This window comes from Lissotriton helveticus, chromosome 4_1 (assembly GCF_964261635.1).
Source record: "Lissotriton helveticus chromosome 4_1, aLisHel1.1, whole genome shotgun sequence".
NCBI classification, from domain to species: Eukaryota; Metazoa; Chordata; class Amphibia; order Caudata; family Salamandridae; genus Lissotriton; species Lissotriton helveticus.
The window spans coordinates 187313623-187337796 of NC_136063.1; the positions used below are offsets into that span (position 1 = coordinate 187313623).

Sequence of the window (24174 nt, forward strand, 5' to 3'; positions counted from 1 at the left end):
ACCCCCCTTATAGAGTGTCCTGCTAAAACAGGATGTCACAGAGCTAGACCTACAATGGCAGAGAGCAAGAGAAGAAGTGTTCTGCACATTGTGGACTTCAAGTGCATTTGGCCATACTGTTGTGTTTCACTTTAACCGAAATATAAACATATTGTAGCTGGAAGTCTTCTGTACCAATACACTGAGATGCCATTTGTTCTTGTTTCTGCCCTCGGTGTGTTAACAAAGGCCATGGTGGCTCTTGTGGTCTACTCACTCTGCACGGCTTTGCTGATCTAGCCACACTTAGATTGATAGAGAGCGAGTCATCTAACATGCACTGCAGGAACTCACTTCTAGAGGAGCCCTCTACTTTTTCGGTCTTGCACTTTCTGTCAAAAAACAAACTTTTTGCTTCAGTAACCTTCCTGCTTACACAAAGCACGCCGCCTCACGATCATATGAGGCTGCATTGAGAACAGCGGTTTAGAAGCCCTTCCTTCTGTGCGAGGCGATTCTTGCGCCTCAGAGTGCTTTCTGTTACTTTCTGTCCTAAAGTTCCACCAAACTCTTGTGGTTTGAAAGGTCCAAATTGTTTTTCATTTTTTTCAGGATACGATCTTGGCTCTCCTGATGTTGGAATTGTGATAGCCATGGAATTCTATCGGAGGATCTAAAATTGTGTTCATCTGAAAAATAAGGTTCTCGTGGTTGTCCTATTTATCTTATCTGCAGTCGTCCTCGGGAGATAAGTGTTTATTCTTTGGTCACAATTGTACATCTTGTCCAAGAGCTGAGTGCATTCTTCTTCAATTTAAAGTATTTTAAGGGCACAAAATCTTCTCATCTACAACAGCATTGAAGTAGTAATGTTTTACATTAACCAAGGGGTTGGAGGGAAGGGTGGGGGGGGGGGCACTAGCTCTCACAACATTCATTTGCTATTAGTAGAGGTTTAAAAAACCGACAATGGGCAGACCAGGGGGTAGTCCGGCACTTTTCTCCAGGTGCTACAAGTGGTCCATGAGCTGCTGCTGGTTCTTCCAGAGTTGGGTTTGCTATCTCCAATCAACCATTGATGGAACAACACAGGTTGATCTCAGTCCATGTCTTGGATTAAGTTTGTCCTTTCTTTCTCAGAGATGGTTTCCTCCTCCAGGGATGCCTTCTGTTTGCATATGCTTCACCCACACTTCAGCCCTAAGGTGGGGCAAAAGCTGTGAAGGAGACCAGGTGGGTCAGTGACTAGTGACTCCTCAGACCGAGGTGCAGTGGATATAGAGGGCGGCTGCTGTTTGAGGGTCGATGACCATGTTTGGTGCTATTGTGCATGGTTACAGGACAGTTGAGTCATAATTTTATGTCTCGTACAAACAGGCCACATCAGAGTTAAACATGCTATTAGGGCACTGCTTATAGTGAAAAGAGCCTAGTTCTTACTGTAGTTTCTTCAGTAGTTGACACGAATGGGAGAAGCATGAATTACCGCTGAGATAACCACGCTCAGTGCTTTTGTTTCTCCAGAACAAGGGCTTGGAACTCCTGCTCCAGCTGAGAGTGATGGAAAGTGGGTTTGCTTTAGAAGCTTTCTGTTACTAAAGTGTGCGCGATGATGCAGTTCCCACCCCCAGGCCCTTAAGCAAAGCGCAGTCTTCTACCTGGGGAGCACATCATCATGTCAGGGTTGAGGGCGGCAAGGCAAGACGTTGCTGAGGAAGTAAGGAATTATCATCTTTTACAGAGGTTAATTTGATTCGCAGAGAAAGGTTGGGTGCCACACTGTGAAGAATACTTCCCACAATTATTTCAGATTCTGCATCTTGGTGTGCATAGGCTTTGTAGGGCACACATTAGGAGAGGGACACTTTAAGGCTGTCCTTTTGCTAAATTGGCACAGTGGGCGACAAACGATGGGTTGAAATGCTGTCCCAAGTGATAGCCAGTGGTTAGACCATAAGCAAGCATTCCTCCCATCACCATTTGTGTGTTTTATGGGTTAAACATGACCAAGGACTGCAGCCATTGATCAAAAGTGAGGTTTCTGGGTTTAGGTTTTGTGGCTCATTGGTCCTAATCTTCTGGAGTACTTCTCTGGAGTAATCAGAGGAGGCAAGGTTTTTTCACAGCTGTCCACAGTGTGGGTGCTATATAAAACTAAATAAAACCAAATGGTGAAGTGGTGGCAGCAAGTGGTGCTTACTTCTATCTAGATGCAGACACATTGTTTGAATGTGTTTTTACTTGGATCTATACCCTGTTATTTACCTTAATTTCTGCAGACATGGCTGTCTTGACACTGCTAAGTTAACAATCATGCTTTGCCAACTAGTTTGAATCCTGCTATGCAAACTATGTAGTTTGAACTTAATGGTTTAAAAAAGGAAACGGTAGGAAAATAGTGAGACGAATGGTTTGGGAGAAGAACAGTGGATAGGGTTAGTCTTTGATTTAGCAGTTGAGTAAATTGGTTTTAGAGTTGGAAAAAGTTTAGTCTTAGTATGGCGATATATTCAGATTAAAGGTTGAAGAAGTGGAAAGTGAAGAAAAATGTCTAAGAAAATGATTCAAGCATCCTCAGCGTTAATACAAATGCACACTTTGGAACTGCTTGCCTTCACAAACTTTGAGTGGAAGTAGATGCTAGACGTGTTTAAAATATGGCAGCCGGGTTAGCTTGCACGTACGAAAATAAACCTGTGCGAGAAGTGCTCCATGGACTGGCAGGTAGTCAGGAAGAGAATCAATTTCAAGATAACCTTGCCCGCTCCATCGCGCCTACTATCCTCGCATAACGTTCTGTTATTGAAACAGGCACAGTGTGGAGAAAGGTCTTTTCAGGGGCTTAGACCGCAGTTTAGAAATTATCTGCCTTTAGCTCTCTGGTTGGTGTTCAATCATAGAGCTTTCAAGAAAGACCTACAGACTTTGTTGTGCTGATTTCTGTCCTGTCCTTTGCCTGTGCTCCTAGTAACCTGTTACCTTTGTGGCAAGAGTGTCGTCTAGAATTAATGAAATTATGCTATTCAAGGTAATTGCTTCTGATTGTTCCCGTAGCATTCAGGCATGATTTAAAGGACTCTGCGTAGGAAGAGCCTCCAGCCTTCACCTTGACAGAGGAAGCACACAATGTTCATTTATATTATGATGTTTGTGAAGAAGGCACAAAACCCTACTTTGTTCTCTGGCCTAGCTTTGTAGATTTAGGAACTGTAATTGTAAATGAATGACTCAATAAATGATTGATTTTGTATAGCACACAGCTACTCAACAAGTGTCCCGGCGCTATGGCGAAAGACTGGATGGGAAGCGGGACCTATAGATTAAACAGGTGGCTTTTCAGTGCTTTTCCGAAGACCGCTTCATCCGTGTGGCTCTTAGTTAAAGTGGAAGCTGATTCCAGATCTTGGTAACAAGTACCACAAAGGAGGCACATCCGTCGCTTTCTCTAAAATGGGGGACTTGAATCATCCGAGCATTCTTAGAGCTCCGGGTCCTGGCTGGACAGTATCCAATGATCCTCTCATTGGACAGTATTCAATGATCCTCTCATTGGACAGTATTCAATGATCCTCTCATTGGACAGTATTCAATGATCCTCTCATTGGACAGTATTCAATGATCCTCTCATTGGACAGTATTCAATGATCCTCTCATTGGACAGTATTCAATGATCCTCTCATTAAGGTATGTGGGACCTGTGAACGTCGCTCTCTTACGGACTGGCAACCAGTGCAGTTGTTCCCAGGACATTGAGGAACATTTAGAAAGTTTGAACAGAAGCAAAAGGGAATAGGAGTATTTAAAACATTTATCAGTGGCTGGATCTACATTTAACTAATAGGGAGTGCCTAATCGTAGTAGTAATACTATGAATCTTTCTGATGGATACTTCTAACCTTAGATTTCTCACCATGAAATATTCCCCAGGCACCAGCCAGGATCCGGAGAATTTTGTAGGTGTGGACTTGCACACTGATAATTGCCTCTGTATGGCTCCGTGCTGACTATATTGCTATAAAAATGACAGAGTAGCGCTTAATTTAAGCATTATCCCAGCTTGCTAACGCCTTTTCCTTTCTTTCTGCGCTTTCCGACTTGGATCCAGAGCTCTGCTTCTACCTTTTTTGGACTTCCAATTACTCAAAACAACTTGTTTTATATTGCAAAGGATCAGCCAGTTGTTACTGTAAACCAGTGCATCTACTGTGCCACAACTATCAGTAGAGGCTCCATTTTCTTTTTAGCTCAGACTATGATCATGTGTCAGAAAAGGGTGCACCTCATGATACTGGAAATTATGGTAAGTGGGATGGCTTGCTCCCCCTCATTATACTGATGATGCATTGTACTTCGATTTACGAAACACCAATGGGCTTGATACATTCCCTGAAACACATCTTGATTCACCTCATGGCCCGCAAACGCAAGAAAGTGCTTCATTTGCAGTGGTGGTTTGGAGCGTAGCTGAGGTACTAGCATTACAGATGTCCTTCACTGAGATGAAAAGAGATGTTTTGACAGAAATTTTACAGCCAGGGCCAGCTTCCATTTAATGTCACCATCACACATACTTTGTGTACCTGGTCGAAAACATGTTCTTGCCTGCCTCTTGAGTCTGCAGGTAGCCAGGTGACACAGGCCAACACCTGGTGACACAGATTTTCTCACGGCACACCCTACTCCAGAAAGTCTTAATCTAAGACTTTGACCAGTCAGTCAATCCTAATTAATTTCTGACCAATCCCCGGATACCTTTGGCAAGCAAATGTTTTCTTGTGCCAGTCTAGCACTGAGATATATGAACACAGTCTGCCTGTCAGTTAAAAATATCCTCTTTACAACGTGCCAGAGAGACAAAGCCAGCAGACATGGAAGACCTCTGTGGCTCAGACGATCCACAATGGGCAGGATGTGGCAAAGTGTTTAACCATGTAGGCTTGGATACTTCATTGACAAGGCAGTCAGTTCTAGTGTAGTACATCACAGACACACCTGGAAGAGATCAACTGGATTTTCTTGCGATGTGCAGTAATCGCTAATGGACATGCCCATTGGTGGGTCTCTTCTTCAAAAAAAAGAGGGACACTTTGCTGTGGAAAACTTTAATAAACAGTAGAGCTGTGGCGTGTTTTTCATGGCTGTTTGACCCTGCAAAGCAATTTTCCCACCAGTTCTGCAAATGTAGGCTCTTCTCCAATGGGCTGGCATGTAGTAAGCAACAGCTTTCTCAGCCAGTAATGCAGTAGACAGCCTAGTCCGTTTGCAGCCCATGGAACTAGCAAACCACGCACAGGCCAACAGTTACTCTTTCTCTGCTACAACGGCCAACAAACCACTTTAGTTTGTTCTTAGTGTCTCATGCTCAACTGATGAAGTGCGGAAGTCACACTTCCTCTCAGGCTGGCAATACATCACGTCCGATAGATGGGTCTTGTAGATTTTTAAAAGGGCTACACCCCATCTCCTCTTTTTTTCTCACCCAATTATTCTCCCTCAGCAGAACAAATTTTGAAGAAGCATTTGGCCTCCTTATGCAGGAGGTATGCCTATTTCTCTCCAAAGTTGAGATAGAATGGGTATAGGATTTGAGAAATTTTCCTCGACCCAAAAGAGAACAGGGCCAAAGGACTGTCTTAGGCCTTCAAGCCCCCAACCCCTTCCTATGAAGGAGAAATTTAAAATGCTCACTTTGGCTCATACCCTTTCCGCCCTGGACTCAGGATAGTCTCCTTGCATTTGCATTAGGTCTATTTTCATATATCTGTCCTGCACAGGCATTACCTGTAATTCAAGCTGGGCTAGAGGTGTTTCCATTGTGCGTTTTACACTTCGGCCTCACTAGTGCCTCTCAGGGTTCACACAAATGATGGCATGCAGTCATCTCGCTCCTCATTCAGTCAGGGACCACCACTGGACGACTGTAGGACTCCTAACGCTGTTAGCTGAAGTCCCACTTGATTCTAACACAGATGTTTCCTTTAATTGGGGTGATCCTGGATTCAGTGGCTTTTCCTCTGCCATAACAAATTTGGGACATTTGGGCTACGACCCCGATATTTCAGGCTTGATCCTGGATCCCAGCGAAAGTGGCTCTGAGGCTTTTTGGCTCCATGTATCATCCTTGTCAACTACTTTAGGAGGTATATGCAAGCCCTGCAATGGAAACTGAAATCCAAGTGAGTATCAAGGCACCTTACCGAAATCATCGAGATTTGAAATGGTAGCTGACTGTTCAGAATTTGTCCTGTGGCAGGCCACTCTAACTCCAACGTGCAGAGCTGAGAGGGTGACAAACGTATGGCTACTGTGTTGGGGTTCTCACCTGAAGGAGGTGTAGATGTGAGAGGCAAAGTCTGTGCAGATCTCCAATGGTGCTGTTGCTTCATATTATCCAAATGGAGCTATAGGCCATCCTTTTGGACCTGAAGGCGAGGGGGAGGCTGGTGCAGGTTCTCATCGACAACATTACCACCATGCGGTACTGCAACATGCAGAATGGCATGGGGTTCTTGGCCTTGTTCCAGGAGGTGTTGTGCCTGTGGAGGTAGCTGGAGCACCAGAACATGTTCCTGGAAACCAACCACCTGGCAATGTCCGTGAATGCCAGTATGGACGAACTGCACAGACTTTGCCTCTCAGCTCACAAGGATGGCCTACATTCCATGGTGGTGCAGGGTGTATTTGACCAGTGGGGAGAGCCTGAACTAGATATTTTTACCACCTTGGAGAATGTGTCAACAGTTTTGGGGGTTGGAGTTTCCGCAAGAGCACATATTAGGAGATTCACTGGAATGAGTCCAGGGACTATTTTATAGCAAGCATTCTGCGATCAACTGGCCATTTTCTTTCAATCAAAAATTATGAATATTTATACAGGTTTTGATTTATCCTTTGGATCTACCACTAAAACACAGGTATCCAGAAGGCGCACTGAGGGTGTGCCTCTGAAGCCCTGTAACGAGAACAAAGGTCTCTCAAAATTCTCTGATCTCTCACCCCTACTGGTTGCACAATATCTATTGAGAACACGCGCTGGTTCACCTATGGAGACTTGTCCTCCAGCAGCTCTCCATATGGCAGCAAACACTATTGTAGAACCCCTCTGCAAACTCATTAATAATGTTATTCTATACGGAATTTATCTGCACAGTTGGAAACAAGCCATCATTAGGCCGCCCATGAAAAAACCTAACCTAGATCCAGGGGACCGACTGCAAGGTAGGTCCCATATCTTTGCTTCCATTTCCCGCTAAAATCTTGGAGCTCCACCTCAATAAGCAGCTCATGGAAACGGCAGAACAACAATCCTGGCTTAATGATTCTCAGTTTGGATTCAGGAAACACCACGGGACGGAAATTGCATTAATATCAGCCACTGATAACATCCGGCGTATGGTGGGTGAAGGCCAGGGGGTAGTGCTGATTCTCTTGGATCTGTTAGCAGCATTTGACATCACCTCACCCATTTTGCTGCAGGACAGACTCCAGAGTCTTGGTGTTTCTCATCAAGCACTAGTCCTCCTGTCCTCATACTTCACAGGGAGATCACAATGGGTGAAACTACAATCTTTTCACTCAGACTCCTTTTCTTCTACCCTGTCTGAGCCCCACTCTTTTAATCTTTACATGGCACCCCTGCCAACCGTGATTCACGCATTCGGTCTAGAGATAGTGCCATATGCAGATGACACACAGATTATGGTTAACATCCCTAAAGATCCAAGCTCAATGGCAGAAAATATTCTCGGATGCATGACCAAAGTGGAAGAATGGATGTCTGCTAACTTCCTGAAACTCAATGGGGAGAAAACTGAAGTGATGCCATTCGGATCAGGGACATCAAAGTGGAACAGCAAGTGCTGGCCTCAATCCTTAGGTTGCTGTCCTGTCCCGAGCAAGTAGGCTAAGAACCTTGGAGTTCTGATGGACATGGCACTCAACTTTAATATCCCAAAAAACGTACCATCTCTAAGTGCTCCTGGCTTATAAGGATATTTAAAAAAATCTTCTCTCTCATCCAACGACCAGCACGAATACAGGTAGCACTGGCCTTGGTAATGTCCAGACTCTATAACTGCAACTTTCTATACTTGGGCGCCAATAAGAGTATGCAGTATAAACGCCAGGTGCTACAGAATGCAATGGCAAGACTTGTTCTGGACATTCCCAGGAAACAATCCGCCAGATAGGGACTAGAATCCCTGCACTGCCTCCCTATCGAAAAATAGCATTTGCTTTAAATCACTCTGTATGGAACACAAGTCACTGCATCTTCCCTACCTGTCAACATTAAAAACTATGTTTAGATGGCACTCTCCTAGTAGACACCTGCAATCTTTGCTCCAAAGGCAACTGGTGGTACCAAGAACCAACAAGCATTTGCAATGCAATAGGTTTCGCATTTGCAAGAGTTTAAGCTAATAGTATTTTAAATGACAGTGCCTTTTATTTATATTTTAAAACCCAAAACCTAAATAAAAGGCATTGTCATTTACAATGCCAACAGCTCAAATTCTCGTATATTTGCAAGACCTATTGCATTGCAAATGCTTGTTACAAGATCTCTCAGAAAACAGCCCACCTGAACAGAACAGCTTCTCGGTGGACTGTATCAACCAGTTACTTTCCGCCAGCACCTTATTCCTCCACACACACAGGTGGACACACAGGCGCGCACACACACAGGTGTACACACACACACAAGTGCGCGCACACACACACACACACACACACACACACACACACACACACACACACACACACACACAGACGCCTGCGGCACACACATACAGGCGCTCACACACACACAGGTGCTCACACACACAGGTGCTCACACACACAGGCGCTCACACACACACAGGCGCTCACACACACACAGGCGCTCACACACACACAGGCGCTCACACACACAGGCGCTCACACACACAGGCGCTCACACACACAGGCGCTCTCTCACACAGGCGCTCTCTCACACACAGGCGCTCTCTCACACACAGGCACACACCATCACACCGTTCCCACTTAGTCCACAAGGACAAGAAACTAATGAATGCAACACCACATACTACAATGCCTTCAACACGTATCGAGCTAAGATGCGTGTTGAGATGTTACCCCTACTGAGACCTTTTGGCAGATAGACAACTCTGCGGCAGACACCAGGGGTTAGCACGAGCTCCACCACTACAACGGATCACTCAGGGTTATCTTATGATAATTTTAATTTACCCAAGTTTCGATAGAGGGTCGCCTACACCCCACCTACCCTGAACCCCTCATCAACTTTCAACATTGGAAAACCCACTCTACAAATCAAACTCCACTCAAGCCACGGAAATATCGAGTCCTTCGCCTCTCGCCTGAGAGGGTCTGTCAGCTAAATGCACTATCACAGACCTCTTCACCTGGCCTTGAAACAATCCTTTGCTCCTCTCTGGACACTCAGCGCCTAAATGGGTTTGCTTGAGCTCTAAAGGTGCCTCCGGACGAGGACACCAGTCCAATACAGTCACACATTAGCAGTCACAAGGCTTTAAAAACATTATATATGATGGCACACGTCAGTATGCAACATGCACAATGAGCAATGACATTACACTAAATGAAGTTGACGTGAAGTCACTGCCCTATACAAATAAAATTGATTGCAAATAAGCCCGCCCATTTAACGTGGCAATGCAAACTTTGTTGAAAGTAGAACATACAAACGGAAGCACATGCACATGGTAAAACTATTTCAATCTACACAACACATTCATGTCTGTGAAAGAAAATCATAGAAGGTTTTAAGCAATACTTTAGTTTGCATTTAAGGTGATGAATTGACTATTTTAGTTATTATAGGCAAAGCACTGTCTGGGCCAACTATTTAAATAAAATATTGCTTACAGACTAAAAAAGACTCACTGTGTAACCACCAAAGTAAAACGATGATGCGGGAGCCCACCCCGCGTTACGCCGCCTGCAGCCAGAGCTGTTCTGGAAGCCTTCTCTGGGCCGCTCTCAGCGCCACCCGGAAGTCAGGCAACCTTTCCCGGGGCATGGGCAGGACATGGAGCACGCGGCCGGAAGTATCCGGGGCTCCCGTGAGCTGAGGGAGCCCGCGTGTTGCAGCCCGCGTGGACGAGCGAATGCGGGGGCCCACCTCACACTGGCAAGCAGTAGAGGAAGTCCGGCGGTAGCCCACCCCCCTTCCTGAATGCCGCATGGTGCGGCCGGGGCAGGATTTCAGGCGCGGCTCCTGTGAGCAAGACGAAGCCCCGCGTGTTGCTGCAGTGACCGGGTGAAGAGGCGAGACCAGCCGGGAAGCCGCGTACAGTCCCCACAAGAGCCGGTGAGTGGGGTGAGGAATGCTGTATGTGGTAAGCATGTCGCGCCTTGACAGGAGATGTGCACGCGTATGGTGCCAGCATTATCTGGGCATTTTGTATTGTCTTATTGTTGTCCTGCATTGGCCATGATCAAGATAAAAAACATTTAAATGAAGCACACACTTAGTATGTGTCCTGCTGGGCCTGTGCAGATTTTAAAAATAAAAAAATGTAGTAACACATTCTCTTACCTACTCCATTAGTCAACCTTTGTGTCACAGCCTGATGTGATAAGCCACTGCAGGGGTCAGGAAAGGTGACTAAGAATAAACAAACTTCTTTTCTCCTGTGCTGCATAGAAAAAGAAATATCAACGCAGCAGGACAGTAGGCAAAGGTTACCAAAAGTTACCATTGTCAAAGAAAGGATTTGTCACCTTTCACCATGCAGAGATGAAGAGGTGAAAAAAGTAAACAAAGCTTCGTTAACATGTTAATGGTCTTTAAAGACCTGTGAAGTACTCGGGTGCTGGGCTGCGATAACCTCAAACTGTCTGTGTGTGTGTGTGTGTGTGTGTGTGTGTGTGTGCGCGCCCGGGAAAGCTGTCTCGGCCCGGGCTGACACACACGACTTGCGCGCCTGCCTTCCAGCCCTCACTGCTGAGGGCCAAGGGTCCTGTTTGGGTGGGCCAAGGGTCCTGTTTGGGTGGGCCAGGCTCATGTTTGGGTGGGCCTGGTCCACCCGGCCCACCCGCTAGAACCGGGCCTGTTACAGTAACTGGGGAGTTTTGGTGAAGATTGAATTTGATATACTCAGACCTCAAGAAGAGCTATATCAGTGATACATCCATGGCGAAAACCTGATTGCGAGTTATCTAGTAAATGATTTTCTTCCAAGAAAAGTGTAAGCTATTACCATTTTTTTCCACCAGCTTTGACATAGTAGGGAGAAGCGAGATGGGCCTACAATGACTCAAAATCTTAGGATCAGCAGAAGGCTTCTTAAGTAGAGGGAGTAAAAGAGCCTGCTTCCACCCTGAAGGAACCTCTGCCTGAGCAAGGGGCTCATTAGGCCGGTCGTTCACAATGGGATAAACCACTGAAAATTGCCATATTGAGAATAAACGGCGAACGCTTTATCAGTCAATCAGCAGTTTTGCATGCAAGATCTACTGCTCATTTCGCAATTAGCTGCTCCAGGTCCCATCTTGTTCTGTCTTCGAAAAAGGATTCTATGGCTTTTTCTATTAAACAGTTATTTCATAGAGAAGCCTCTTATTGTCCTATCAATGAAACATTCAGACCGTTACACTACATGCAGCCAGCTGCTCAAACTATGACTAATCTCGTCAATCTGTACATGTGAAATATTCTAGGCTTATTGAATTCTTTAATGCAATATGTGCTGATTGTATGTTGCATGCATGTTTAACATAAAACTATTATTGCCAGAGCTCTGTGCAGCACACTGACGCAATCATTGCTTCTAGTTTGCACTCTGTACAACAGCAAGTACACAATAAATAAAACGTTAGTTAGCTTCTTTCCCATTCCTAGTTCAAACCTAGTTTATGCAAATTTGATTCCATATGGAACCATCATACTCTAAGCAGTTCTCCTCTTACTCCGAAGGATTTCTTGGAAATCGATTCAAACGTAAAACCCCTCACTGCATGTCAAGCACATTGACTTTTAACGCGTCACGTCTGTAATTCATATTTCCTATTTATCTGCCTTACAGGTCTTCCTACTGTGCTTTCACTGAAGCTTGTCTTCTGTTTGAACGAGTGGTGCATATAAATTCACAATTGTTGGTGTTTTTTGTGACTTTGATTTTATTGGTCAAAGATTCCTTTGCCGGTCAAGAACAGAGTCCAGATGTAAAGAGCACAGTGGGCGAGCGGCAACTGGCTGGAACTCTTTCAGAAGTCTTGAAATAAAAACTCTTTCCTTTCGGCTTCTGGCAGAAGTTGCAGGCCCTCCGTTTAGTTCAGATCTCATCTACAGTTCAACCCATTTCCAACTAAACTGCCTAGAAATGATTAATCTTCTGAACATTCGAGTATTTTGAGTTTCTCTTCATCAGTAAGATCAGACTTCATACTCGGTTAAGGGCCTCTCGGTGATTACCTTAGGAGACCTGCTGTTCCCAGGTTCAGAAGTTCTAACCTTGATGTTCCATATTATATTTGTGAATTCATTGTGCACGTATAAGGACAGTTGGTTTCTTTAAAGTATGCAGGTGTCATCCTGTATGCAGATACTGGATACTTAAAAATTTATGTTTTTGTTTAATAAATCTGGAGGAAACACAAGTGTAGTCTCATCAGATGGAGAAAAAATGGCTACAAAACGTATGTTTGACACAATTGGAGTGGAATGCGTTTCAAGTCAACTAGTAGCCTTTCGGTGAAGTACTGCTCCATTAACTACACTCATTTACATCCTCTGAACTGGGTGTTGAGATGGGAATGGCCCTACAACAGCAGGGCGCACCGCCTTGGTCTGTCCCCAACAGTGTGAAGTTCACTACTTGTCTTGTGACCTAGTAGGACGCACCGCCTTGGTCTGTCCCCAAAAGTGTGAGGTTCACTACTTGTCCTGTGACCTAGCATGGCGCACCGCATTGGTCTGTCCCCAACAGTGTGAGATTCACGACTTGTCCTGTGACCCAGCAGGACGCACCGCCTTGGTCTGTCCCCAAAAGTGTGTGGTTCACAACTTGTCCTGTGATGTGGAAGGGCACCAAGTGTGCCTTCATGATATTGAACTTGTGTCCCTGTCACAAGTGCATGACTTGAAGCGGTGGTGCTGCATACCCTATTTTGTGATTATAGTTGGAGGCATTCTTCCCTGTGTCAGTGAGAGCGTGGTCTACTGACCTTCCTTGTTTTACATTCCGCTGTTATGTAAATACCCATATCCTTGTGCTGACCTCGTGTGCATGTTGAGTGCATGTCTGTGCATGTTGAGTGCATGTGTGTGCACAGTGGGTGTATGGTACCTGTATGATGGCAGGACTGTGTGTATAAATCTGAATATGAAGCTAGTGGGATCCATTTTGGAGGCTCCTGGTTTAAAAGATTGAGGGTGAGGACAGTGTCTCCAGACAGTTGAGGTGTATTGACTGATTTCCTGTGTATCGAGTGTGGCAACTTAGACACTGAAGTGAGGCAGATTGAGGCAGGGCTATGTTTAGAAATTCCATGAAGACTTTGTTACGAAGTCGCTGCTGATTAGTTCTACCTAATCAGTGCCATTTGATAAATAGTACAGTTATGGGTTGAGACTGCAGTTTCTGTTGTCTATGGTGGGGAAGTTTCTAAGCAAGGCATGCATTTTTCTTTCCCTGATTACTTCTTCAGGAAGGCTGATGACAGCCAAGTGCACAAATCTCTCAATTCATTGTGCTCGTGTTTTAGGTGCTCCTGTTTGAAGCCAACACAGTGCTAACTGCTGTGCAAAGCGTCACTTTACACAATGGCTGAGTCTGTAGAGTAGCTTTACAAGAACACTTGAAAATGAACCACCCGAACCGATCCTTGTGTTTGAGAAAGTGGATCTACATCCAATTTCTGCAAAATGTGTTTATAAAAGTGAGCTACAAACTGCCCTACTTTGTAACAGTGGCAAGTTCTTCTTGACCCAGGAAGGTAGTGCTCCGCGGAGTACTCAGTGATGCTGTGTAACTAGGTTTGCTGACTCAATTGTTTGTCTTTTGCTGACTGACAGCCAGTCTCCCAAAGGTGAGGGGACTTCAATTGATGTCTGCACTTCTGCTGGAGAAGTTGAGGGTCTGTCTAATGCGAGAAGCCTGCCTGCCTGCTAAGAGATTTTCATGGTGTGAGGAACCCCCAGAGAAAGCAGACGGCATTAGCGAGCAAAGCCAGGAGTGGCTTATTGTAACATAAATGGATCTCTTGGTCTCTCTGAGCTGATCTTCCTGGCAGCTGCCCAAAGACTTCACCAAATTGAGTGGCTGTATATGCTGACTGCTGCTGTGCGTTGGGGGCTGGTGTTGCTGTTGCTGACACCAGAAGGAAGGAAGGGAGACTCATTGCTGCTAAGTCCAGCCAGGTCTGCCTAGAAGGATGCAGTTGTCGAAGAAGCATTGACATCTGAGCACATGTTATAGTCATCCACGGGCGCTGGTGACGAGGAGAGGCTATTGCCAATCGGCATGGGGTATGCCGATCGCATTACCGGATCTGGGTAACCATTGCATAGGTACCCTGAGGCTTTTATCTGGTGCCGGGGCAAATGGGCTGAGATATGCTCTGCTGCAATTGACCGCAAGCAAAGACTTCAGACTTTCCACTCAAACTCAGCTTAGATTGAGAATTATTGAACTGAGTTGGCCACATGAAACCTCTGGGGCAAACACTGACATAAAAAGTACCTGTGCCAAATTCATGCCTGTGCCAGAAAATACAAAAACCTATGTTAGGAGGGTCACCTGGGTGGGGAGAGAATACTGCAAAAGAGGGTACTACTTATAGAGCACCCTGGTATTAAACCTTGTATTTTCTGATCTAATTGAATTTTTAGTATTTGGTTCTGCTGAGAGTAAAGTACTTGATTTTAGAAAATTACAAGCACTGAACTGGACATCAAATTATTGTGTCTGTTAGTTGTGTCGAAGTGTCTGTTTAAACTAAAGTATACATTAACATTGCTACAAGTGGGGGTGCGCCAGGCAATGAAGTCCAAAACACTTGTAGTATCAAAAAGCCTTTATTTCAAAATATATTTTCTCTAATTCAATAGTAAATAAAGCTCAGCCAACGTGTTTCATTCCCGCAAGGAGAACTTCATTAGGGCTTTAATATCACGAAGGTGTATCAAGAACCTTTATACATTCACCATAATTCTCTCCAGTTTATTGCGCTGGAAGCCGTCTGAGATTCCCAGGCATAATCAAGCCAGTAGGCAAAAACCGTCAAGACGATAATGACGTCCATATCCGACAAATGTCACCATCGTCTTGACGGTTTTCGCCTACAGGCTTGAATATGCCTGGGAAACTCAGACGGCTTCCAGCGCAATAAACTGGAGAGAATTATGGTGAATGTATAAAGGTTCTTGATACATCTTGGTGATATTAAAGCCCTGATGAAGTTCTCCTTGCTGGAACGAAACATGTTGGCTGAAATTTATTTACTACTGAATTAAAGAAAAGACATTGCCTAGCGCACCCCCACTTGTAGCAACTTTTCGGGATCTGGAACAAAGATGCGCCTCGCAACGAATGGTGCTGGGGAGTAATTGCACAGGACCTAAGAACTGATGGAACTAGCGTGAGGTGCAGAGCTAGAAGTCTGCCGTTGGGATCTTGGATATACTTATACATTAATATTAGTCGTTCTGCACCTCAAATCACACATGTATATTGACAGTGCTCTTTTCTGGATGAGGCTAACTAGGCCTCAACACCAACTTCAAAATGGATGCCATATCATAATGTTCATTCAGTGTTTATATTTCTCGCTTGACACTATGTGTAGCAAGATGTGGACTGTTTATTTCTCAGTGACACTGTTTTAGAAGAGCCTGCTGGAAGAAGTATTTTTGCAAAATAATTCAAGGTCTTTTCGTTTGCACACGGTATTACATTCAATCTCAATAGTTCACTATTGTTTATGGAATTAGTTTGTGCTGACACCCCCAGGCAATTTTTGTTCAGAAGGGGCGAATCAATTTTCAAGTGGCATTCTAGTGCTAAGGTGATAGGGTTATGTGACGTTTAAAATTGCCCAAATGTGATTTGTTGGAGCAATGATCATAATGTGCTGACTTTGCAGTTTCTATACTTTCCTATGCAAGAAAACTTTATTTAAACCCTTGAATTTCCGGGAGTGAGCTAGATTCTTTTACCCTCTACTAGGGATGCTGTCCTATTTCTTACTGATGTTGCTGCTCACTTGACTTGACTTTGCATTCCTCTGATTTTTGCCTATAATTATATTCTTCTTTTGATATCTTGATTTAAATGTAATTTATTGAGTTTATTGCTGCATAATTTTCTATTGTACTTTCGAATATTTTTAATTGACCTTCATAGTTATTACTAATTACAATCTCGAATTCCCTTTTTTGAATCCGTCCTTACTCACAGACTGCATTTTGAATTTGTTTTGAAACTCATATTTAAGGACACATTGCCTCATAGAATTGGAGATTAACACTACTCAATGTACCCAATGTTTGAGGACACATTTATATTGTAGATTTCTAGGGCCCACAGTTGACTATTGAGTTCCGAGCTCTTGCCTGTGACTGCTCCTCCTTGCTACCCGAGAGTCCGATGTATGGAAAGGTCTGTGCTGAGCCCAATTTCCTGGGTAATAAGAGAGTTGTTCCCAGGACATCAGTGACAGAGGTCCTTAACCACCCCTGTGGGACCCAGTAGGTGCTGTCTGCCTTTTGACACCCATGAACGAATGTGACACTGGGTAATCTGGGAATAATGAAAAACTGTGTTCATGAATTATTGTTATACTTTTTCCACGCACTGGTATGTTGCTCAGTGTTCGTTTTCATACAAAAAGCAATTTTAAGAGTCCCCTTATAATGATGTTGGGCTACGTTAGCTAAAATAATTTTGAAGGCAAGTTCTGCTTTTTATTCTGTGTAAAGGTTTCTAGTTTTCTGTTTTTCTTTCTTTCTTTTAACGTGTGCAGATCTAACTGTGACGATGAAAATAATATGTAAATATCAAGGGGTGAATATGTTACGATCTTCCAACCATCCCCAAGATAATATTTACACAAGGCCTCTGTTTCAACCATCACATGTGCCAAGACACATTGAGATTTCATCACTCAGTTGCAGATAGTCAATGCGTTTTGCTTAAAAATGCAGCAGGGGAACTACCTCCAGATATCCATTAAGACCACCCAACCCCTGCTCCGATTTTGGGAAAAGTTTAAAATACACTCTCTTTAAAGAATGCTTGATCACGGTGCAGTAACAACTTACGAACTTCTTGGAGGAGAATAACATCTTCCACCCAAACCAGTCAGGGTTTCGGTCGAAACACTCTGCCGAATCAGCCCTGCTGTTCACAGCAGAGACCCTACGAATGGCCATTGACCAGGGAAAGAAGGCTGTCCTGATTTTACTTGATCTGTCGGCAGCCTTCGACACGGTCTCACATACCATCTTAGTAGACCGAATGGTTACTGCAGGAATAGGAGGGGTGGCTTTGGCTTGGCTGACTAACTTTCTTAACAACAGACGCCAAGTCACAGTTTTGGGCCCTTTCCACTCTGAAGCTAAAGTCATCAGCTCTGGGGTCCCTCAGGGCTCTAGACTAAGCCCAGTACTTTTCAACCTGTACATGGCACCCCTGATGGAGCTAATTGCGTCATTCCAAATTAGCACAATATCATATGCTGATGACACACAGCTTATTCTGGTGCTAGATAGGGAACTGCCTGGTGCCGAGGAAAACTTGAAAAACTGCCTGACGGCTACATTTGAATGGATGACTAGCAACCAATCCAAATGTAACTCCGGCAAGACGGAAATCTTACCGTTCGGTAATCAAAATCTGTTTTCCCCGAAACACTGGTGGCCTGATGATGCTGAAGCCCCCCCTAACACCATCTCGTCTGCCCGAAATTTGGGCATCAAATTCGATGACCAATTGTCTTTCAAACAGCAAGCGGTGGCCGTAGCTGGTATGTGTTTTCACATAATTAAATCTCTGAGGAAATTCTTCGATCTTCTTCCTTTATCCGCCAGGAAAACGGTTGCAGTCGCCTTAATAACCTCGAGGTTGGATTACTGCAATAGCCTCTATGCTGGAGTCAATAAGTCCATACTCCACAGGCTTCAGATGATCCAACATGCAACCGCCCGGCTGGTGCTACGCTGGCCCCGCAAGTCATCGGCCTCAGCTGCGCTTAGCACGCTCCATTGGTTACCAATTGGCAAAAGGATCCTATTTAAGATTCTTCTGATCACTTTTAGAGCCTTTCAACAGCAAGGGCCAAAATATCTGTCTAATGGCTTTAAACGGTACCATCCTACCCGCTGCCTGAGGTCTGCTAGCCAGAACCTGCTAGTAATTCCCAGATTTAGTCTGGCAACAAAAGGAGGGAAATCCCTCTTTGTCTTAGGCGCCAAGGCCTGGAACAAGCTTCCGCCTTTTTTACGGTCATTGTCCCATGAACACCAATTTAGGAAAGCCTTGAAAACTTGGGTGTTCTCCCTCACAGATGCTGCATGCAGAGCACTAGTGTAAGTTATCTTTCACCAAGCTGTCTTCTTCCCCCCAACCTTTTCCACCTGGGTTGGTGTGAGCGCCAAGATACCCCTTGGAGTGAAAGAAGCGCTTTATAAATGCCCATTACATTTACATTTACATTTACATTTACAGTAACAGTCCGATTCCAGCTGGCCGCCTCCAGCATTTTGGCTGGGTTCCTACTAAACAAATGCCACATTATATACCTACACTCATACAAGGGTCAAATTGATGTCCTCAAAGATGCTGTTAGCACATATCTTAGCCCTATTGGATCCTAGTCTAGGTGTATACCTCTGACCTTTACTTCACTGCTTGCCTAGAGGAGCTTGTCATGAGTTCCCCTTAGGATAGGCTCCACGGGCATGCTTTCCACTCGTCTGTGAGGTCTGCTTGAGCCTGTTCTTGTTCTCTGTGTCTCCTGACCTTCATTGTCAATAGAAAACTTTCAGGGGTTGTTTCCGGGTCCATCAACCATTCCGCCATTCCTTGCTCAGGAATGCTACTCTAAACTCTAGTTACCTGTCCAAATAGCTGCTGCATTGTCTTAATTACTATACCTGAATTTGACTTTTGGTTTTATTATCAACATCAAAACTTCACCGATGCTTTTAACCCTTCATCAAAGCTAGATACAGAAACTATAAAGAACTGCAATTTCTGTGACCCAGAACATGTGACTAGAGAAGGAGAATTCGCTTCTTTCGCCACCACAAATTGCAAATCAATATATTACTAGCCAGATTTTGTGGATCAGTGTTTGAATAATTTGCCTGTTTTATTCTTTGATGTCACACTCATATAGTGGGAATTCAGTTGGCTTGCTTGTATTATCATGCGATATGCCACACAACATTTCGGTCTCTACTCAACCTACATGGAGAGAAATAGAATTTGAATTATTATAAATTTGAGCCACCAAGTTTATTTTATTTGATATTTAAATTTCATATTCATCTGCTTCTTAGGTACTTTTCCTTAAAATACCCATACAATACCAACCCTAGCTTGCCCAATCTCATTTTCAGCGATGCCCTTATGCTTTGTTTTAATTATTATATATTTACTTTTATATGCAAGGAGAGCCTAAAGTTGGAGTAAAAGCCAAGAGGTGTTGACAAACTCAATACGTCTGGGTTAATGAGCCATTACATGTATTTATAGCACACTAGAGTGAGACGCACAGGAAATCCAGCAGAATGGAATAGACAGAGCTGTAAAAGTCCCTCATGTAGTTAAGTGCAAGCACTCGAGTGGATGTGGAAGGATACACCCAAATATCCAATGGCATTATAAGAAAGATGAATACTCTATTTGACTGAGCCAAGACATGATTGACACAATCTCAAGCCAATGGCTGAAAGTAGCTTGTTAAAGAAAGTCAGTGGTTGAAATGAACAGGCCTAACACTAGCTCTCTGTGTATTGTTAGCAACAGATCTGTTTGACAGCTGCACTGGGAAAACCCATGCCAAAAAATACTGTGGTCAAACCGAAGTGATTGGGCTTCAAAGAATGATGTGAGTGAAGCTAGACGTCCAGTTATGCTGTGTCTACTCTCTTGTTTCACTTTTCACCCGTGTGTTCTTAGCTCTTAGCTAGGGCACTTTTTACTAACTGCTTGATGTTTTTCTTTCAGCTTGGTGAGGGCACCTGCTTTTAAGGACCGGGTAGAAAATGTCTTATGGGTCAATTGATGGAGGCTCGTTTGGAGGTAGAAATCCCTTTGGCGGTTCTTCCCGGCAAGGATACCAGCCCTTAGGTAATGTACAACACACTTTTTCTGCTGAATTCCTGTACCGTGGGTACAGAGTTGAGCTAATAAACAGCTCTGGAAACCTCCGTACTCGTCAAACAGCAGTACTATATTTTTTTGTAGCATCTGTGCAACCGGAGTAGCTGAAAAACCTCAATAGTTAGAATTTTTGTATAGATGTAGTTTTGTAGTGTTTGTGTGAAGCACTGTATATCTCTTGCTTTTAAGAGTTTATAGCATTAGTTGCAATTAAGTGATCCACTTGTGTATAATGTAAATGCCAAAACTGGGCTGTATGTTTATTTTAAGTTCAATGTTGCCATCTCTTGGGGGTTCTTTGCTGTAATTGTCAGATATTGTGGTATTTTTTATTTTTTAATGCATATTTTTTTCCTCAATGTTTTTTTTCCATCCTGCATATATTGTCGAATGGAGGCATAAACACTTAAGTGCCCCTAATGCATATCTAGAGATGTTTATGTCCTAAATGGCCAGCTGAGAGCCGCACCCTGGGACCTCCCCTTCGATGGCACAGCCTCGTTGAAAACACAGCAGTTCTTTCGGAACTGCTTATTGGTCTCAAGGAGACAGATCTGGTAAGATCGTCATATGCAGCAAGCTCTCAAAATGTCCTTGATGTTACAATTTTTTTGAGATTGATATTCAGTGCAGATTTTAAATCTGACTGGTAATTAACCAAGCTTTTAAGGTCCAGAATCCAAAAAACAGAAGTATTTTATTTTTGTCACGAATATTCCCTGTTTTCTCTCTGTTGCTTATTTGATTGTACCATGGATATCAAATTAAATTAGCATCACTGCACTGCTATTTGCTAGTGCAGCTATTGCAATGATGCTGATCAGGGTGATTGTCGGGTACCTTGCTTGAGTCAATTTTGTGCTTTCAGGGTATAAATTAGCCAAACATTTTATTTTCACCTAACAAAGGACTTGCAGTGCTAACCACGGGTGGGTTTGTTTCTGCTCCAAGCATTTGTAACTGCCAGGTTTGCTGCGAATTGGCTTTCCAAGCTGACATCCACCTCAGCCCAGCCCTCCCTACTGTAAAAATAGAAACTAGGATGAATAGAGGACTGCAAAGTCGAGAGCTTAGACTGCACAATGCAAGGGATTCGCTTCAGCTTATCAGAGCTGTTTTCATTTATTGGCAAAGCCCCTTGTATTTTTCTCTTTGAGATGTTTGTTTAATCAGGCTGTCATATTGATCTTGTCATTTGGACTTTGGTGCATCCTAGACCGTGTGGGCGAGTGGATACCCTGAAATTCCAGACACCTCAAATGTTTCCCTCAACAGAACATCTACATTTCGATGAATCGGTGTTAACTCACGGTTTCATTAAGAAATGGGTCCCCGAGGTAAGGCACCTCCCAACACATCAAAAACACAGTCAATTGAGTAAAGGGGCCAATCAATACTGCGTTCTAGATCAGGGGAATTCATATAGCGGTTTTATTACAAAATCCAAAAGATGCGTAATAGAATAATTGCTATAAGGCTCTTAGCAAGTACGGCATTATGGAGAAGTGCAGAATCGGAAATGATTCTACATCCCAAGTGGGCAGAAAAATCAAAAGAGAAAGAACAGCATCCTAGAATCAGAAAGTCTCCTGGCTCACTCACAAAATCAAGGGGTTGTGTACATTATTTTTGCATATTAAACCTGTAAAACTGCAGAATCGTCGTGGTATGATCAAACTGGTTACATTCTCAGCAAATCAGAACACAGTTTTATTAAGCGTCATATTGCATTAGCACATGAATATTGATTCTGCCCACTCTATGCTAATGTTATCCGGAATTGGTAGAACAAAGGAGATCCATGAACAGCAGCAAGCTATCTGAAATGAATAGGGTACAGTGAGCTAGCGCAAGGATATTGGCATAAGTTACAGTTTTATAACCAAGCAGGAGAACAGCAAAGGCAATATCAATGGAAATAAACAAACATGACTGTGTGCTGCAGAAATAACAGACAGCCAGATGTGCGGGGAAAGATATCTAATTTGAATAATGGTTCAACTAGGCCCAGATTGAGGCCTAGGTAACAAAGGTCAGGCAAACACTTCTACACATCATAGGAATTGTGTTTTAACAACAATAATTCTATATCAGTGTGTACATGTGTAGTTGAGAGTGAAACCACATCTTGCTTTTATTTAATAATGCACAAAAACATGAATGTACAAAATTCCTAAATAACTGTGACCGGCTCAGTGCGTTTGTGTACTTCAGGCAAGTTCTGTATCAATAGGGCTTGTTGGGGCAAATTGGTTTTTTTTTTGCGTTGGTTTACATTACCCGCTCCCTCTATGTATAGTTGTTCTCAAGTTTGAAGACCGCCAAGGTGGGAACCTTTGTTTCTCACTGTAAAGAATAGCACATTTAAATGTCTGATTATTTAGGTTCAATTCGAAGAATAAGGTTGTCGACACTTCTGTTGACTTAACTGTATCTTGTGTAATGAAATAAACAACCCACAGATGCAGGTGGTTCAGTGCCCGACCAAAGAAACCAAAATCTGAGGCCGTGTACCAAGGAGCAGAGTGGAAATAGTCATCCACACCCAGAGCTAATGGATCCCAACAACACTGCTGAAATATAAGGAGACACAACGTCCATTGATTAAATAGTCCAAGAATCAGCAGTGCGTTCGAGTTAGTGACCCATCTCTTGATTTAGAGGTCAAGCAAATAAAACAATTTGGCCCGCATCTATGCAATGTAGAGAGAAGAGCGATAACAAAATAATTGGGTAAGTATATTAATGGCAATGGATGTGGTGACTGGATAGTTTTTTATGCATAATGTTGAACTAGAATAGGCACGGCAAGTGTTGCCTTTCCTGAGGTCTTTTGCCTGAGGCACAAGCAGCCTTATAGGTGGTAACTGGGTTGGCAGTATGGGCATTCAGAAACATCAAACACCATCTTGCATAATCTATTCCCAAATTGTTGATGCCATTGTACCTGATCCATGTTACCACCATTGTGACCGTATCGTGTAACTTTGAGCCCCAAAAATGGCAGAGCCTGATGGTCAGCATTCCATGCTACTTATGCCTCTGGTATCAGTTCGTCATATCCTGGTAACCACATTAAAGATAGTCCTGATTGTGGTGAACACTGAGTGCCTCAAAGTGATTCTGGGTGACATTTCGGGATATCCAGTGTTGCATCTCAGTCTTTCTACAGTAGTTATTGCTGTTTCTTTCGTGTATTAAAATGGCCTACATCCCCTTTGCTGACTCGTGGCGTTGCAGATAGCCCCTCCCTCACTGGAGAAAACATTTATTAGTGCAACTTATTGATATTTTTTCTTGCCAGAAAGTGCCAAACTTGTCTAATTCCACTTGAAAGTTTTTCTGTCTGCCTGGAAATTTGAAATGTGAATTCCTTAGTTCACAGTAGGGACATCAGCCAAGCTTTGTATTTTTTCAAATTCGGTCATATTACCCCTGACATGCTCTTCTCCCTGTTGGCATGGTTTCTTCTGTCCCTAAGGTTGTGTCTGGTTGTCACCTGAATTAGGAGCTAATTACTACCCATGTCAAAAGGGGGTGACTATATAAGCTGATATGATGATGTCTGTCAAACTGTAGATGTCTTAGAGACTACGACAAGAACACAGCAAGAGTCAAATGTGTTAATGAACACACAACTATGTTTTCATTCTGCCTATTTTTAGTAAAAGGATTTGCTTACTTATATATGCGGATTGCAACAAGCTGACCTCTTTAAAAAAAAAAGATATCACTAATCTTGTGTGTTGTTCCAATCAGACACTTTGTTTATTTGGTCATATATTTTTTAACATTTTGTTCGTGGCTGGTTAATGCTTGCCTGTTTGTTTGGAGAAAAAAA

General features: G+C 43.5%; 1 protein-coding gene across 3 annotated transcripts in view; it reads left to right on the plus strand.

The window, feature by feature from the left end:
* Positions 1-24174, plus strand: part of TSNARE1 (t-SNARE domain containing 1) — a 1194676-nt gene that overhangs the window by 368970 nt on the left and 801532 nt on the right. For all 3 annotated transcript variants that reach the window (XM_078686668.1, XM_078686667.1, XM_078686669.1), the window contains one exon: positions 20178-20300. In XM_078686668.1, coding sequence (XP_078542794.1) covers positions 20216-20300 — 85 coding nt within the window. In that variant the 5' untranslated portion in view covers positions 20178-20215. The remainder of the gene's footprint in view (positions 1-20177; positions 20301-24174) is intronic.